Raw genomic sequence first — 17813 nt, 5'->3', positions numbered from 1 at the left:
GATGCTCCCAAATTCTGTCACCATTAGAGCTGCTAATTTGTGGCAAAAAGGTGTTAGAAGTGTTGTGCTGAAGTGTTAGAAATGGTTACTGTGACCTCTCTCGCCCTCTGCTGGTGGCAGCAGACATTGCAGACAGAGACAGGAGTACAGGATCTGCTTGCAGTTATCGTTATGCATTCAAAATAAGACGAACAATATTGTTTCACATTTCCAGATCGAGCATCAGCAGAAAAATTAACTCAACATGGTCATAGATGTGCAGCTTTAGCTGTGCATTCGGAGACAATTGTCAAAAATAGAAGTTAAATAAAACGTTTAAATATTTACCCACCACCAAACTCATTGGTTAAAATTTCTACATAACTATTTAAGTAATTACTGCATTATTAAGCATGCGGTGTGAATTGGCAGCAGATATCTCTAAAGTGAAATGTGAATGTGTGCGTTTATGAGAATCTTCCTCCAGCAGAACATTTGTAAGGTCAGACACTGATGTTGGCTGAGAAACCCTGGCTAGCACCCTCCCCTCCAATTCATCCCAAATGTTTCCTGTTGGGTTGAAAACGGAAAACTCTGAAAAGTCAAAAGTCAGTTTGGTGTTGAGGAACCTCACAGCGCTAGTAGCAACTTGTAGCTAATGATTTTAGAGGCTCTAGGGCATTCACCATCATGCAACTGAATCGAGTATCGAGTATGAAGGAAGAAACCACGACAGGTTTGTAAAATATTACAATTTTATTCATTCTAAATTGATGTTATCCCACAGACAGGTGATGAGATTAATGGTTTCAAGTAATGGCGACGCTGAGCTTCTAGTTCCCCCAGCAGACGGACTCAAAGGAAAGACCAAGTGAAGTTGAGGCAATTAAAACACAAAACGTCTTGAAAAATGGGACATGAAAACGTTAGACAACGACATCAAGGACCTAAAAATCTAAAAGCGTCAGTGGCGGATGAATAAACTTGCCGAATAACGAAACAAAATGCATGTTAATTTTATGCAAGCTTAATGTAGAAGAAATGGGATTGATTAATGTAGTTAACCGTAAGAAATGGTGATTTTGAAAACAGATTCCATTACACGTCGTCTCTGGAACGGCAGAAAACCTGGAGATGAAATTAGTTTGGATAAATAAAAATATTCTTCATCAATGCTTAGAAATTTAATGTTAATCGGGGAAGAAAAGTCGTTTTTGTTCAAATCTAGATGTGATGTTAAGACTTTATTCAGCTCAGATACTAAAAGCACATACAAAGGTTAAAGACGCTAGCCAAGGCGATGAGTGGAAGTGGATTACTTTAACGTTGGTGAAGGAAAAGACGACAACTAAAGTTTTGTACAGGCGTTCTTGAGCGTCACGAATCCCAGTCGATGTTTCAAAACGTCCATTAGTTTCTCTCTATGAACAGAAAAGTTTAAATCTACAGCGACTTCCACGGTACAGTAGGTGACATAAAAATAGACAAAAGATGAGACAAAAACACACACACTGACGACTACAGGAAGAAAAAACAACAGAAGTTTTAAGGATTAGGATTCCTCTCTAATGGGAGTGCAGCCGGAGAAGAAACTGTTCTGGAAGCTGGTCAGGAGCCGCTTCTTCTTCTTGAGGAAGCTGACCGTCGTTCTGTCCTCATTGTCCTCTTCCTCGCCTTCCTCGTCCTCCTCCGTTAAGGCGGGTTTCCTTAGCAACTTCAGCTCAGCGGTGCTTTGGCCCATGTCTCCGATTTCCTTCAGCACCTACAAACGTTAAAGTGTTTGTTTTTTCCCCACAAAGTTAATTCGGAATAAAAAATATTGGTAGCATCGAACAGGTTGGTTTGTGTTAAGTTAAATGACCTTTCTACTCAAATTAAATGCTTAAACACAACATAAGTAATCATTTGACTTTTCTGCAGAAAAAATATTGAGCACTTAATCGAGCTCCGTCCAAATCTTGAAAGCACCTTATTGAAGTTTAAACATTTTGAAGGATTTCCAGCCCATGCAAGAACCCAATAAAACACACTAGAGTTCCTGTGTGTTTTATTGGGGAAATGCTGTGTGCGTGTCCATCGTTACCTTTTTGGTTGGGGTGCAAGATGGAGGCTTGAAAAAGGTGGCGTTGTCGGGGCTGTCGCAGGACGGCTCCTGCAGGGACGCAGAGTCTCTAGAAGCGCCGTCTGCGATGCTTCCGTCCTGAAACGAGCAAACGGAGGTCAGAGGTCGTCGTTTTTCACTAGACCAAATCTTAAAACGGTATTTGATTTTTAGTTTTTTTTTTTGTTTTTTTTTGGACTGATAAAAATGAAACGGTTCAGCTGCAAGACGAACAAAAAAAAAAAAAAAAAAAAAAAAAAAAAAAGCTGTCCAGCATTGTCACTACTTCCATTATCAGAACTGTTACGCATCACAGATGTGTTTCAATGCATTTCCTGTGAAATCTTTCCTGTATGCTTGATTTTTTTTGATGAAGCATAAAAGAAGAGCGCCTTCTTCAAATCAAATGAAACTTGTGTCAAACAGCCACCATCATTTTAAAGAGAATAATAAATGTTTTCACAGGTGAAAAATCAACCTGCTTCCGTCGCCACGTTTACAAATTCAAACACATCGACTGGGCTATAAGGTCTTTAGCTGCTCAAACATACAGGACAAAAAAAAATAATTAATTTGTTTGATTATGTGATGTGGAAGGGCAGGTTGAACTCTGGAAAATCTTTGGTTTTAAATGTTAAAAATTGCGGCGGCACAAATGAAAATTTTTGAAACACAAACGTAGCACAGTTGATTGTATTTTATTCATTTGTGTTCACATGGACTGGCCGGTCGACCTCAGAAGACGTGTGGAAACATTTAGTGGCATCTTTAAAACGATTGCGGCACAAAAAAAAAAAAACATTTTGCAGCACAAACGTTTTCGTTCCAAGTTGAGGTCACAGCTGGACTCTGGAGTGGCAGGAACTCACCGCCGCCTGGCTGTCCAGGTTTCGACACTTCTCGTGATCGCACTGGCAGTTCTCGCCGCACGTCATCTTCCCTTTGCGACACCTGCACTGCTTGTTGCCGCAGCGACCTTTGCACGCACACTGACCAAAGACACACAGCTTTGCGTTAGTGCTTTCCTGAGCTCAACTTTAGTAACTACCGGACTGGTTTACTGGATTAAAGCAATGCTAGGCGAGAGCTGATGGGCTTTTTTTCCTGGTTTATTAATGAAGGTTGCAAGCCTGAGTCGTAGTCCACAGAAAGGTTGCATCATATTAAGAAATAATGTCATAAATTGAGGATTTTTACTAATTCCATTGAGTTCAATGTAAAAAAATTTAAAGGCTTCAATTTAGGACCGGAACAAATCATAAAAATAACTTTGCTAACTTAATAGCCAGCACAGTTAATGATTATGTGAAATCAGATAATGAAAGGAACTGCAAAAAGCCAGGAGCAGAACTAACGTTTGGTATCCTAAACCTGAGACATTTCAAGAAAAGTGGGGGATTTTATATTAAATGGGAAGTAAACTCATCAAAACATTTGGTGGATGGAACCAAATCAAGTTCTGATGTGGCAACTAATTTAGTTACAATAGAAGCCAACAGAAATTAGGCGCAAGATTAAAATCTGAATTCTAATAATTTAAACATATTTATCCAGATATGGACACACAGCTACTGACACTTTTCATTTCTTTCTTTTTTTCTTTTTTTTTGTATTTAGCAGAATTTTGAGAAACGATTTAAAAAACAAGAAAAAAAAAAGAAAGTATCTTGGTTTTCATTTTTATTTAGCGTTCCCCACGTCGTGGATCTCCGTTGTGGAGAACTCAGGTTGGTCTTACCCCGGTTACTTTGGGTTTCTTGGAGGCCCTGCGGCTCTTCTCGGCATTCTCGGGACGCCACTCGTCCGCTTCGTCCTCGTTCTCGTCCTCGCTGGGGGACAGCAGCTCCGTCACGCTGATGGTTGTGTTCAGAGCTGCCTTAGCGGTGGTGGGCCTCTTCTGTTTGGGCTTTCGGGGGAACACAGAGTAAACGGAATCAAATTGTGATTACGAGTTCTGAGTCTAAGCACCGAGCCAGACGACAAACAGCTGCAGTCGTGAGGCAGGTAGGCTGAGAAAACTTCAAAATCATCTTCAAGAAAAACAAACAAACAAACAAACAAAACTTACTTTTGGAGGAACGTACTCGAATGAGTCGTCTGGGCTCATTTCATTCTTGATGGCAGGTGCAAGAACTTTCTTCTCACTTGCCAAGTGGAGCAACGAGAGTTTCTAAGGTGGGAAAAAAAAAGTTCTTTAAAGCCTAATTAGATGAGGGGGTAACAACTGCTGTTAGCTGCCTTTGGGATTTCACCCCCGTTCGGCTCGCTGCCTGTCACGCCGTCACAAAATCCATTTCACCTCAGGCAACAAAAGTGATAAAGCGACCTGGTTTTCTTTTTAATTGATTATTTTACTGTTTATATTTCCTCAATATAATTTAAATTTGTCCAGAAATGATCTTTTTGGCTTAAGACACAACATGCAAAACTGCAAATGCAATAACACGTTACAAATCAGCAATTATCAACTTGTGTGGACAACTTTTACTATTTTCTCTATTATATGTCATCATTAAAACATCATCACTGACATTTCAGATGTAGCCAGGAGGGTTTCTAATCCAACCAGATGATTTCTCTCAATCCTTTTAAAATCTTCGGGTTTAAAATACCTCACTGTCAAAACACATCAGAGTTTGACATCCCCCTGGCCCCCAACAGTAAAAATCTAAAGCTCATCAGCAAAGATTTCCAAAGTGAAAGTGAACAAGTCCAGGCTTTCTACATTTACCCAAGATCCCCCATGATGGATGCAAAAAAAAAAAAAAAAAGCTAGTTAGCTAGCTAGCAAGAGTATGTTAGCAGCTAGTTAGCGGTAGCCTCAAGCACCTGGAGTCACAGAGCGTAATGAAGATGTCTGCGTGCGACAGAGAAATAAACTACGTAGAATATACGGGACAAAACTGTTTTATCACCACAAAATTCAAGACCTGTGATTAATGTATTTAAGGCCAACTTTCCTTCTAATGATTTCAAGACTCTTTTTTTAAAGGCCTTAAATTAGATACATTAATTTAAGGCTTTTCAAGAATGTGCGACCAGCTATAATTAATAATTTGAAAGTTCATTTATCATTTCAGAAATGGCCTTATTAATGAATAATCAATAGAGGTAGTTCTTTACTTTCTGTTTAATTTGTTTATAAGTTAGTAAAAAGGAGTCGAGTATAAATTAGACTGATATTTTAAAACAAAAGCTCAATACTGTTTATTACAGAAAGTGAAACTCACATTATAGAGATTCATTACACATAATAAATGCTTAAGTATTTCAAGCATTTATTTCTTGTTATTCTGATTATTATGGCTTACTGATAATAAAATGTCTCAAAATGCTTAAATATTGTGAAAGTTACACCATATTCATGAAAAGTTGAGTGGAAGGAAAAAGTGTGGTAGGTAAAGAAACAGATAGGTTTTCTATCTGAACAAGAGATCCGACAATGAGAAGGAAATAATTCAGGCCTTCGATCCACTTTGATTGATTTTCTCTTGAGTAATCCGAGTATGAAAGTGATGAAATTATTTTAAAATAATCTAACGTAGCATCAATCTACTCCACAAACTTAAAAAAAAGATTAGGGATGTTACCTGTCTGTACTGCTCATTCTGCTCCATTAGGTTCTGGTTCTGTTCGCTTAGTGTCCGTAACTTTTCAAGCTCTTCCTCCTAAAAACAACAATACAAACTGAAGTACTTTCAGAAGAGACTTGTGAAACATTTAAAAATGTAAAAAGAAAAAAAATAAGGCATTAAATGTGGAATAAACAGACCTGGACTTTGAGGCGCTGGAGAAGCTCTCTCTCCTTTGAGCTCGTCTCCTCTGCCTGCTTCGCTTCTTCCGACTCCTCACACATGGGTTTGTTCTGCAGCTGGTTGAGGAGGTACAGAACCTGCAGAGGAAACAAACAGAAAGGGATCGTTGGGAAGAACGCTCCCGTCTGAGGAGGTTTCTTCTTCCTCCCCCCCCACAGACGCAGCATCACCTTCTCCTGGTGTCTCTGCTCCAGTTCCACCAGCTGCTGCTGATGCTCCATGTCCATGGCCGACATCACGTTCCTCTCATCGGCCAGCATCTTTCTTAAATCTTGGGCGTTTCCCTTCTCCTGCTTCAGCTCGCTCTCCAGCTTGAAGTAGGCCGCTTTAGCCGACACCAGCTGGGAGTGAAATGAAAGCTGTCAGTGAAGTTCATGTTGAGAAATGCATTCCGAGGTTACTGGCTTTATTTTCAGTTTTTACCTCGGCCATTAGGACCCGAACTGCACTCTTTGCGTCCACGATGCTGGTGAGGCTGTCGACTCGCTGTTTTAAACGCCCTTCGCCGTCGGCGACAAGGACTTTCTGCTGGAGGTCGGCGATCTGAGCGTTTCTGTGAGGAATCAAACCACTTAAGCTCATCTTGTCGCTTTATTACATTGTTTTGCTGCCAATATTCACAAGTCATTTCTTGCAAGTCAAGTCAAGTCTGAGTCGCGTATTTCTGCTGTTTTGCATAAAATGCTGCATTGTGATGCCTGAGAAATGACCATTAGCTTCAACTTTTAAAAGAAAAAAATACAGTTTAGCACAATTTATCACACATTTCCTTCTTGATAAAATTTGTATCTGTATTTTTCTACACGCCATTTTCTTACAAAATCGACTCATCAGTGGATGCAGCAGTAAACGTCTGCCATCTTTTACTCAAAATAGGAAAATGAGGGCTGTGAAATAAAATAAAAAAACCCTGCCTTTTGCTAATGATATATGAATAAAAACTAAATCAAATCTAAAGACAATTTCAATTTAACAACAATTCCGACATAAAAATCTCTACAGTAACAACTTTTTGTTTCTTAATCCTATGGAGCCTCCAGGTGTTTTTACAAACTTGACTTTGAACCGTGGCGCCGCCATGTTTGTGATAGTTAGCATGTAGTATTATTACGTTAATGCGAGGTATAGAGAAATGAATAACCCAGAGCAGGCAGGCGAATAGAAAAGCATTAAAAATAAAGTCCTGTTCATAAAATTGTGAGTTGAGTCTGAAGTTTATGTGATCCAAGTATTATTGCATACTGGCTGTAAGTGGACGGTTTGACTCACCTCAGGCCGATTTCTGTCTCCAGGTTCTCCACCTGCTTGGACAGCGGGGTCTCCAGCGCCCCCTGTGTCTCCAACTCAGAGATGATCAGAGTCCGACGCTGCATTAAAATATCACACGAAACACACGAGTCAAGATCTTTCCTTTTTTCCTGGATTTCTTTTACATTTTTAGGCACTGCAGGACAAATGTCTCCACCTACTCTGATTTTGGGAGGAGGTCTCTCCCCGGCCTCCATCTGCTGTTTGAGGTTGTTGATCTCCTGAGCCAGGACCTTCCTGTCGTCCAGCAGGTCGTTGAGGTGGCGGCGCGCCTCCTCCATGCTCACCATCACCTCCACCTCGTTCAGCAGCCACGTCTGACGCAGGCAGCGCCACAACTTTTAGTCAAACTCTTTCAGGAATGAGTGTTCAGTGAAACAGAAACCTGGTCAGCTACCTTGACTCTCGCAGCAGCTCCCTCCATGCCTCGGTTATGGCCATCTTTGCGTTTCTCTGCAGCTTCGCTTCTCTTCAGCAAGGCGTCTTTCAGTCTTTTGTTAGCGGCTGCTGCCTGTGACGAAACGACAAGTGGGCTAATGTGCTGTGGGGAGCAGCACAACAAAAGTAAGCAGCACAACAGAAGAAACCAACCTCCTCGGTTTTGCGCCGCAGGACGTTGGCTTGCTTCTGGAAATCTCTCTCCAGTTTAAGCAGCTCGTACTGCCGTTTACGATCCTGTAAAACGATTGGGGAATAAAGAGTAAACATTATGAGGATGGCCTCTTCTCTCCAGCATCTCGAAATGATTTTCATTTGTTCCAGACCTTCTCCTTCAGCTGCAGGACCTCCCTGTCCTTCTTGCTCTTCCACTGCCTGTATTTATCAGCATCTTCTCTCATCTGCCTCATCAGCTGTGTTCGCTGCGACTTCATAGCCTGGAAGAGAAAACACCAGGTTATTTCAGTTTGTGATCATGTGACTTCAATGTAATAAGTTCGGCTTTTGCCCCAGAAAACCTGAAACGGCCACCATTTAAAGTTGACAGGAAATAAATATCAATTATTTGAGCTTCAATTAAATAATTAAGTAATCACCAGTTAGACCTTAAAACTCACATTTAAAAGCAAATAAATTAAAAGAAATTATACCAAATATTTCCAATAAGTAATTGTAAGCTTAACTAAGTATCCTTAGAGTTCAAAATTCGGGTATTAGATAATCTTCTACTTTGCTAAATCCTACGGTTTGGTGCAGTCTTTTGATTTCCTGGTTGTGATTGGCTACCAATCCAAGCCTGAGCAGAATTTGTAAGGTACACTCCGATTGGATGAAACTTTGTGACGTTTAAAGCGCAGACAGAGCCAAGCGCCTGTCAGTAAGAATAGAAGACGTAAACGCACGAGCCACACATTGTTTGTTCACAGCGCGCTCAACGTAAAAACATAAGGAAAAAAAAAAAAAGCGCGCGACCTCAGCCGTTATTGCCGCGCGCAAGTCGAGGGTTTTAAGAGACGTCTGCTGAAGCCGCCATACTGCCGAGGCCAAGGTGCGGTGACGAGGACGACACGTTTATAACTGCGGAGTGTTGCGACCTGTTTGCTATCGCGATTTCCGATGTATAAAAAAATATTTAGAGCCGTGAGGCGGCTCGGTACAGCCATAAACACGTCTGTACAGAGTCCGGCTCCGGTCCTCGGTTCTTTTACCACATGTCTAAAAAAAAAGAAGAAGCTATATTTAAAATACGCATTTATTTTAAATAGCCTGAGGGGGCAAGTGAAGTCAGACGGCGGCCAGGTTTATAATCCACTGGGGGAAACACTCAAATAACAGTAATATTTACAACCGACTACTACTTGTTTTTAATTTAAAAGTCAAGATGGGCAGCTTAAGTTTTACCGATCACTTCAAGTTAAAATGTATTTTAAAAAGACCAATCACCTGTATCTCCTGCATCAGCTTGCTGACTTTCTGAACAGAGGTTTCCTTATGTTTCAACAGCTTCGACTGATCAAGTAGCTTCTTCTTCATATCTACAAGCTGAGCTTCTAGCTCCTGTAGTCTCCTCCTCCGCTGCTCGCTGAGTCTAGAAGAAGTTCATGGATGTCAGAAGTCAGTGGAAACATCGTTTTGTACTTGTACGATCTGAAATCAGATCATTGCTACAGGGAGGATAAAGTTGTCGTACTTTGCCTGGTTGGTGTCTTTCTTAGCTGACTGAAGAGCTAAAACCAGTTCCTCTTTTTCCTTTTGCAGAGAATCGACGGCCGACTGCAGAGTTTGGATGTTTCTCTGGGGGGAAATAAATGACGATCTGAATAAATGACCTGGACAAACTGACACGGAGCTCTTTTGCTCGTCTTGTCGCCTTACGTGGTGCTCTGACTGCATGGGCTCCAGCTGGCTGTCGTTCTCGCACATTTTCCTCATGTAAGCTTCCTTCAGACTCAACACGTTGTTCAGCTCTATGAGCTCTTTGGAGAGCTGGGCTTGTCTCAAAGCATGGTTGGCTGTGAAAGCTTCTGGGGAGTCCTTTGCAGACGTGAAAATAAAAAATGTTAGAAAGTGTATATGTATAGTTTAAAATAATTTCATGGTTTCACAGCAAACTATCTACAGTCATCTAATTACACAGAAACCGTACTGATGCAGACTGCTCAGGTGGATTTGTGCTGCCGCCCGCTGCTGCCTCGGGTACTTCCTCTCTCGCAGTCATGGCGTCGATGGAGGCAGATATGCAGACGCTCTCGTTCTTACAAAGCAAAAAGGGAACAATGAACGCCTGTAGTGTCAGCCAAGACAATTACCTTCACTATAACAGAGGCAACGATTCTGATTGACGGTTGTTTTTCGTTAACGATGACATTTTATCGTTGACGCCCCTTTTGTTTCATGGTGATAGCAAAAAAAACATGGCAAAACTATTTGATGACTAAAATTAAACGAAAATGTTAATAAATGGCAAAGAGAATATTTTTTTGGCTCATTTGGGAGTAAAGATTTTGTCCACTAAAAACAATCACATGTAGAAACGACTAAAACTAAGATGCATTTTTGACAGAGAAAAAAAAAACAAGACTAAAACTAAAATGGCTGCCAAAAGTAACAATGCTTACACACTGAGTTTATCAAATTGGACATTTTACCTATGACATCAACTGCAGCAGTAAATTAAAGCAGTAAAGAAAAAGCCGTTTGCTTTGTTCTGATGAAAGCCAGTTCATTTACCTTGAGCTCCAAGATGAGCTCTTGTAAGTTCTTCATCACCTCCACATTTTCCTTTAACTCCTGGTCCTCCAGTGACTGCATCACTTTCTGAAGATCAACAGCACAGCTGAAAGAAGTAAAGAGTTTAAAACCGTTGCATTTAAAAAGGCACTAATTATGCTTCTGCAATCAGACTGTTGCTCGCTCCCATCCCCTAAAGGCATGTGGGTTTTCTCCATTTTGAAAACTTACGCTGCGTGGCGCTGAAGCTGCTCCAGTTTGCTTTGCAGTTTCTCATTAGTTTGTTCCGTCTGAAAACGAAAGCAGAAACAGTCGACAGTGAAGCTGAGAACCTAAAATGTCCACTTTAGTTTGGAATAAACCAATAATCCCCTCTGTTGATCCTATTTGAAACTTCATAAATGTCTTTACGGCGATAATTCTGGTCCCACTTACCATGATGATCTTCTCAAACATGAGGGCCGTCTGTCCCGCCGCCTCGCTCAGTTCTCGGCACAGCTTGCTGTTCTCGTTCTGCAGAGAGCGGTTCTTCTCCAGCAGCTTGCCCACGTCCTCAGCTGAACTGGGCCTGGAACAGAGAGCCGTGACCAACACGTCGGGGGTGTTTTCTGACTGCATTTATCAGCTCGTCCTCCCGGTTTGACCCCCACTTCTTACCCAGAGAGCACAGGAGCGACTCCGCCTCGCGCGTGCAGAAGCATCACCTGCAGCTCTTGAACCTGAGCAAACATGGAAAGGAAAAGATTCTTTATGCTTTCACTTGTTCTCTACTTCAAGAATCAAGTTTTGCATCTTGGAAAACACAGAAAAGAAAATTGTTACAAAGAAAGTCATTCTGCCAGAGAAATAGATTTCCAACTGAATAAGAGTAACTAGCTAACGATTCTTCAAACGTAACATGTATAGATCTTATAATGGAGCGTTCAGCTTCATATTGATTTCATTTTATTTTTTTTTTTAAATACCTGCTGTTTCAGTCGGTTCATTTCTGCGGCTCTGGGGTCGACGTTGACGACGGGTTTGTTCTTAATCTTGCGCGCTCTGTCGGCGTAGCGCAGCGTGTTGATGGTTTCCTCCATGTTGGAGTCTGCAGGACTGACGCACGCAATCATCAGAGTGTGGCTGTTTCCTCCGAGAGAATCTGAAGGGAAGAAACGACGCAGACATGAACTGATTTATTTATTTTTAAATGGAAAAAGCAATTAGAGTGCATCGCATTTCTGAACTGCGTCGTTATTTGAAAACAAGCTTTCGCCTTTGTTCTTTATTAATTAAAACGCAGGAGAACCTGCATGAAATGTTTTTAGAAAACAAGTTTTTTTTGGGGGGGAAAAAAAGCAATCGTTTTTGTTAGAGAGAAGAAAAAAAACCTGGTATGTATGCCTGATCTAATGACCAGCAGGACTTTTGAACATTTAAATCAAAGCCTACCCTGCAGCAGACGGGTGAGTTTGGAGTCTCTGTAGGGAACAAAGGTGTTTTTCTTGCTTTCATCACCCAAAGCACTGATCACATTACCCAGACACAAGAGGCCGCGGTTGATGCTGATTCCTGCGGATAAAAATAAACAGCGTCACAAGACAAGTGCTCCAAGAAAAGCTGTGGTATTAAATACTGGAAGACGCATATTGTATTACAATGTTTGCTTGGCGTAATAAACAAAAACAAATGAATGTTGTTGTTTTTTCTAACTGATCCAAAGCAAAAAAAAAAAAAAAAAAAAAATGTTTTCCAATGAAACTGTAAGCTATCTGAAAACCTTTTTACAAAAATAAGTGAGAGAGATGTATAAAAACAAACAAACAAATAAATAAAAAGGTATTGTGATTGCCTTCTTTTAAACGGTCTCCCTCTGCTTTGGTTTTCTTCTGTCTCTCTGAGCCGGCCAGATCGACAAGGTGCAGCTTTGAAACAATCGAATCCACTCTGCAACAGAAGTTTGCATAGATTGTCTTAAGAGGGCTCATGTTTGTTCAAATAATTTTCTTGCTGGAAAATTATTATTAAATATGTTTCCTACAATAGTTCGAGGAGGCAGACACATCAGAATCACAATAAACAGTAAAAAATTATGTTTCGTAAAAGGTAGCGCTTGTACTGTTGAAGGTTTTTGCAACTAATTACTAGTTCGGATAAATAAAGTGTATTATTTGTGTAGTAATGGATGAAAGAAATGCTGATGAGAGGTGAATCTGAAGTCCAAAACTTATTTGATGTAGAAGAATCTTGAAATCTTAAGAATTCACATCCTGTTCTATTCAGTTTTGACCTTTTCTGCTCATCTTCCTTCATCATCAATCTGATATTTTGTATTTTTTTGAATAAAAAATGCAAGATACAATTAAGCTGCATGTTTCAACTAATCATGCACTATTAGTAAATAACTTTTTCGTTTTTAAAATCTCTTTTCTGTTACCTTTTTTCATATTTATGTAAATCCAAAAAAGTCCCAGTTCTGTTGTCCTCTGGTTTTAACAGCTCTAAAACAACTAACTTTGAGAACCACTTGTAACTTAAATAATCAATTTCTTGCTTAAAACGAATAAATTAGTTGGGTTATACATGTGTTTTCAGTTCCTATCAATAGAGTGACACTGTGGCGTTTTTGCTAAATGTTTTAACACTGAAAATATAAGATCAGTCAGGCCTAGAAGCAAATATTAAAGAAAACATGTTATAAAGAAAAAGCTAAAAATGTGTGAATAGCTAAGTATTAAAATTTTGATACATTTAAAGAAAATACAGTAATCAGAATCTTTAAAGGACCCATAAATGCAGATATTGTTCCACTATAGTGTTGTAATGAAAGCATATTAATAAATTGTGGACATTGCTGAGGAGCTATTCTTAATTTTTTTTAAAAATTTACATTAAATTAAATGGAGAAAAAAAAGAGAGAAGTATAAAAAGCTGACTTGTCTGATCCTCTGCGATGCTCCAGTGTGATCGTGAAAATTGCGTGGGAACGTGAAGAGGCTGCATTCATGGCCGTGGACCCCACCGTACGCGCGGAGTTCCCGAGTTCCAGACAGCCCACCATCTCCGGGGCGGTAAACACCTTCCGCTCAGTCAGCCCAACGATCTGGGGGCAAAAATTGGGTAATTTTCAAAAGTTAAAACAGGAAAGGCTTAAAGAGCCTTAAATATACACAGTGTAGCACTACTGGGACGTCTCACTGGCTGAAATAAACCCACCTTAATGCCTTCTTTAGGGTCCTCACGAATGCTAATGGCCGGTTTATCTTTAGAGGAACACAGCAAATCTAATATGTCTTCGTTATATATCTGCAAAAAATAAAATTACAAGATGATCAACACAATACAAAATAAGGCTGGGGGTGATAATCTTAAGATTTTGTTTCATACCAGATCTGGTTTTAATTTATTTCTTTTGGTTTGTTTTGTTGTTGTTTTTTTAAAGAAATTGCAGACTCTACAAAACACAGAATTTTCCTAAAGTGAAATCTTCAAATCTAAGAATTTGATTAACAGCCAACCTCCAGATACGACACAGCCAGACAGAATTCAGAGTCTGCTCTCTTTTCCCTCTCCTCAAAGATCCTCTGAATGACTCGGGGGATAACTCCGACCGAAGGGTCGTTTTCCTGCGCCGACGTGTACGTTCCTCCCATCGAGTAGGTTTTTCCTGACCCCGTCTGTCCGTATGCCAAAACAGTGGCATGGTAGCCTGACAGAGAAAATGTTTGGCAGGATAAAAAGTTTGCTCAGCCGGCTTTGTTTTCCTAAAAAAACTGCTAACGAAACCAGAATTGTATGCAGCTGATATTACACTGCAACCAAAACTTAGGTGTGATAATCAAAATCCACATCGCCAAGCAGACTTACCTTTGAAAAGTCCGCGCAGTAACGGTGAGATGGCGGTGCTGAACACTTCCTCTTGTTCAGCAGCGGGGTCGAACACGTAATCGTATGTGAATGCTTTCTCCGTGCCGACGATCACCTGAGGAAAAGACAAACACACTGAACAGAACTTCATCTTGATCCCATTATTCAAGTTTAATACAACCCACCGCACCTGTGGCTCATCAGGAACAAACGTGAGGCAGGACTGACATCCCTCGTTGATCTCTTTTGGCACCAGCGGGCGACATCTCAAGGCGACGCGCACCGGGATCACCTTAGCGTCTTCGTTTGTCATGGTGGAAGAATCCGGTCAGCAGCTTTAAGACATTTGAAGAGCAAACGTGCTGAAAAACATGGATGTAACTTGAGCAGATGCAGTTTTACTGCACATTAACAAAGTGGAAAGTAGCTGAAATACAACTAGGCAAATCATTCAGTTCCTTTTTAAAAAAAAAAATATTTTATTGCATAGATTGCAATAACAGCATTACTTGAGTGATTTATCATTTGTTGCAAAGGATGCATCGGCACCTGAAACAATAATATGTGAAAAGATCAGACTTTCTGCTTGACTTAAGATCAGAACAGTGTAGGGCTAATCTGTTTGTTATTTCAGGATTAATTAATTAATAATTGAATTAAAAAGGTGCTCAATAAGAGGTTTTTAATTTTTTTTTTCCACAGAATATTAACCAGATGAAGCTAAAACTAGTCCACTTGAGGAGTTTTGGGTAGAACATATTTACACACAACGAAGATTTCTCATCTTAAATACAAAATGTACATGTATATTTTGTACAGTTTTGGTTTAATTACTGCTCTGAATATGTTTATATAGCAACTGGGCTTTTTTTCAGTCTGTATACTCCAGTTAACAATTATTTGTTTACTAAATGAATCAAATATTATCTCAATAATTGATTAATTGCAATTAATCCGACTAGTTGTTTGAAATCTAATCCCTATATTTGATAAAAATGTAGAGGGGAAATGAACATTAAATCCAAGTGGTTACTTATCCAGCACAGTCTTGTGATATAAGTTAAGTTTCTCATGTTTTACCATAAAGTTGCATGATATTATAAGTCGCTAGTCTTTTTGTTTTCCATCATCAACGAGGCCCACATTCTTCCTAAACTTTAAGGATCTTGTTCACCAAAATCTCTCGGATGTGGAAATAAAGGAGGGTGGAAGACTCCGTGTAAGGTTCAGATGAAGAGCTAAAAACAGCTGCAACAAGTCACTTCAAGACAACGTAGTAAAAACTGTCTCTGGCCACTTCAGGATGAGCTTTTTGGTCTTAATATGTGATTCATGTACAAAAAAACCCGTCACAATACATTACTGCAAGGTATCACTGAGCTGACGCCATGTTTTACTTTTACACGTCAAAACAAAAACTAGTTAGCGTACATAAACTGTGGGGTGTGGAGGCAGATGACAGTTATCTCATTTATAGGGGGACAACATTTTTTTTTTACATTAATGGTATCGCACTGAATTATTAATAAAACAGGCTGGGTCTCGCTGTCTGTTCACTGCCTAACTATATACATTCAGCGTCAGCTTGAAGTTAAACAGCTAGCTGCAGTTATTAGCAAGACGTTAAACTTAACGTACCTTTTTCAAGTTTTACCCAGGACTTAGGACGATAACTGCATTCGGTAGCTCACGTTGACAGTGGATTACTGCCACATAAGACACGATAATGCCACGGTCTACCGTTTAAAACCCCGTTGATATTACAGATAATTTCCCTTCACCAAAATATAAGAAGAGTTCCTGCCCGCCACTTTCAAACGCGCAGCTCCGCCTCCTTATTTTTCTTCTGCACAAACCAGGAAGCACACGCGCCAGTCGAAAACAGCGCTACTGACCTCTACAGGGCAAAGACGAAAAATGCAGTACAACGCTTAGATTATACAATTTTACTTTTATTTTTTTGTCTTTTTTTTACTAGTTATGGTGTATCATCACAACATTACACGCTGTTTAAATAGACTATATCAGTGTTTCTCTAACATTTTATTCAGTCGTCAAAGTAGAAATTAATACATAAGTATATATAACAAAATCATCCGGCCCTGCTTCATCTGTTCAAATATCTGGTTTCAATTATGTAATTAATTTTCTCTCAAAAGTTGAAAAAGTTCAAAGTTTGTAGTTTTATACCCACATGATGTGATTATGGTAAATAAGATGTAAATATAAAAGAATATTTTAAAAATAACCTTTTAGATTAATTCAAATTTTAATCAATTAAGTTAATTAAGAATGCAATCTGGAAATGCAACATTTTTACATTACTTTTTAAAATTTCCATACTTATTCAAACTTTGAAAATTATAAAATATAATTTTCTTCCTTTCCAGACTTTCTAAGACTCGGTCGGAGCTCTGATTTTTCTCTTCACTGCCGGACATGAAAAATACTGCAAATCGGTCCGAACTCCCAGTTACTTTATTGCAAACTGACAAGAAAATGGCAACAGTTTAAGCCCGAATGCGGCGGCCATCAAAGATAAGCTCTCACGAGGCACCATGTGACTCTGTGACTGTCAGACAGACCCTGTCCATTTAAAAGATGAAATGCCCAGGATATTAAAAAGAAACAGAAAAAGAGGGACAAAAAGAAATCCTAGTGAGCGTTATGACTTCCCGGTTGATGGGAGGAGTTCTTCGTCTGCAGTGGAAAATCAGCAGTTACGCCCGTCCTGGGTGGAAAAGAAAGGTCACTACAGTTGGAGCCAAAGGGTAAAACAGCTGAGCTGATGACAAGGTGTATGCAGAAAGAGAGAGAGAGAGAGAGACAGCTGGGCTGACTGGACATCAGCAGAAGTCATTGCATGAAATCACGTTGCATTTTCCTACATCTATTTTGAATTAACGATTTTTGTAAAACGATGCATTTTCACAATTGCATAAAAAAAAAATTTGTGCAGACAAATCTCATTCTGTCAGTGGACAATTTACAGGACAAATGAGCATGTTGTGAAACGCACCAACATTTGTGGAGTGTCTATCTTCAGTAGCTAGTGGGCAAAACGCGGAGTCCATCACATGGCAACACAGAGACACACATGCATATTTTGGGATTGTTGGAGAAAATCCACACATGCAAATTTTTAAATTTAGTCGATGTGCTTTCTAGAATTTTTGTCATGACTCTTAGTAAATATCTCCCACAGATTCATGAAGCTGCTGTGTTGTCCTTGCTGTACAGTGTCTTATTCTTATTTTTACTGGGTTTTTTTTATTTTTTTATCTTAGTTTGAATATGCATGCTTCCATTTACCTTTAGCTTCCTGCTGCCACACTTCAATTTTCCAACTAGAGATTAAAGAATGTTTTCTTTTTTACTCAATTACCACTTCATTATTTTATTAGCCCACTTAGGTCTAAATACCTGACGAGCATTTGAAAGCTATTGTCCCCAAATTTGGGGCTTCTAGAAATGAGGTGGGTATGCAACAGCCATGTTTTAGTGTTTAATATAATTATTAGAGTTTTTACATTATATGCAAAAAAAGAAAAAAAAAATTACAATTCCAATAAGGAAACAGACAAGGAGAAAGAAAA

General features: G+C 39.6%; 1 protein-coding gene across 1 annotated transcript; it reads right to left on the bottom strand.

Annotated features, from left to right (window-relative positions):
• Positions 1–716: 716 nt before the first annotated feature.
• On the bottom strand, positions 717–16075 carry kif4 (kinesin family member 4). Its single transcript, XM_014995340.2, has 31 exons — positions 15856–16075; positions 14408–14552; positions 14218–14332; positions 13869–14059; positions 13567–13656; positions 13287–13453; positions 12203–12297; positions 11803–11922; positions 11337–11512; positions 11029–11090; positions 10807–10939; positions 10603–10661; positions 10372–10477; positions 9788–9895; positions 9517–9675; positions 9332–9435; positions 9085–9229; positions 7968–8078; positions 7795–7878; positions 7601–7714; positions 7365–7520; positions 7165–7262; positions 6319–6448; positions 6066–6236; positions 5853–5972; positions 5671–5748; positions 4149–4250; positions 3819–3986; positions 2950–3069; positions 2063–2179; positions 717–1741 (listed from the first exon to the last, which is right to left on the bottom strand). Exons 2-31 carry the CDS (start codon positions 14528–14530, stop codon positions 1532–1534), a joined length of 3732 nt encoding a protein of 1243 aa, XP_014850826.2. The 5' UTR covers positions 14531–14552; positions 15856–16075; the 3' UTR covers positions 717–1531.
• Between the last annotated feature and the right edge of the window lie 1738 nt (positions 16076–17813).

Source organism: Poecilia mexicana, unplaced genomic scaffold (assembly GCF_051168715.1).
Source record: "Poecilia mexicana isolate PSO_F unplaced genomic scaffold, ASM5116871v1 scaffold_14, whole genome shotgun sequence".
Lineage (NCBI taxonomy): Eukaryota > Metazoa > Chordata > Actinopteri > Cyprinodontiformes > Poeciliidae > Poecilia > Poecilia mexicana.
This window is presented reverse-complemented; position numbering and strand designations above follow the sequence as displayed.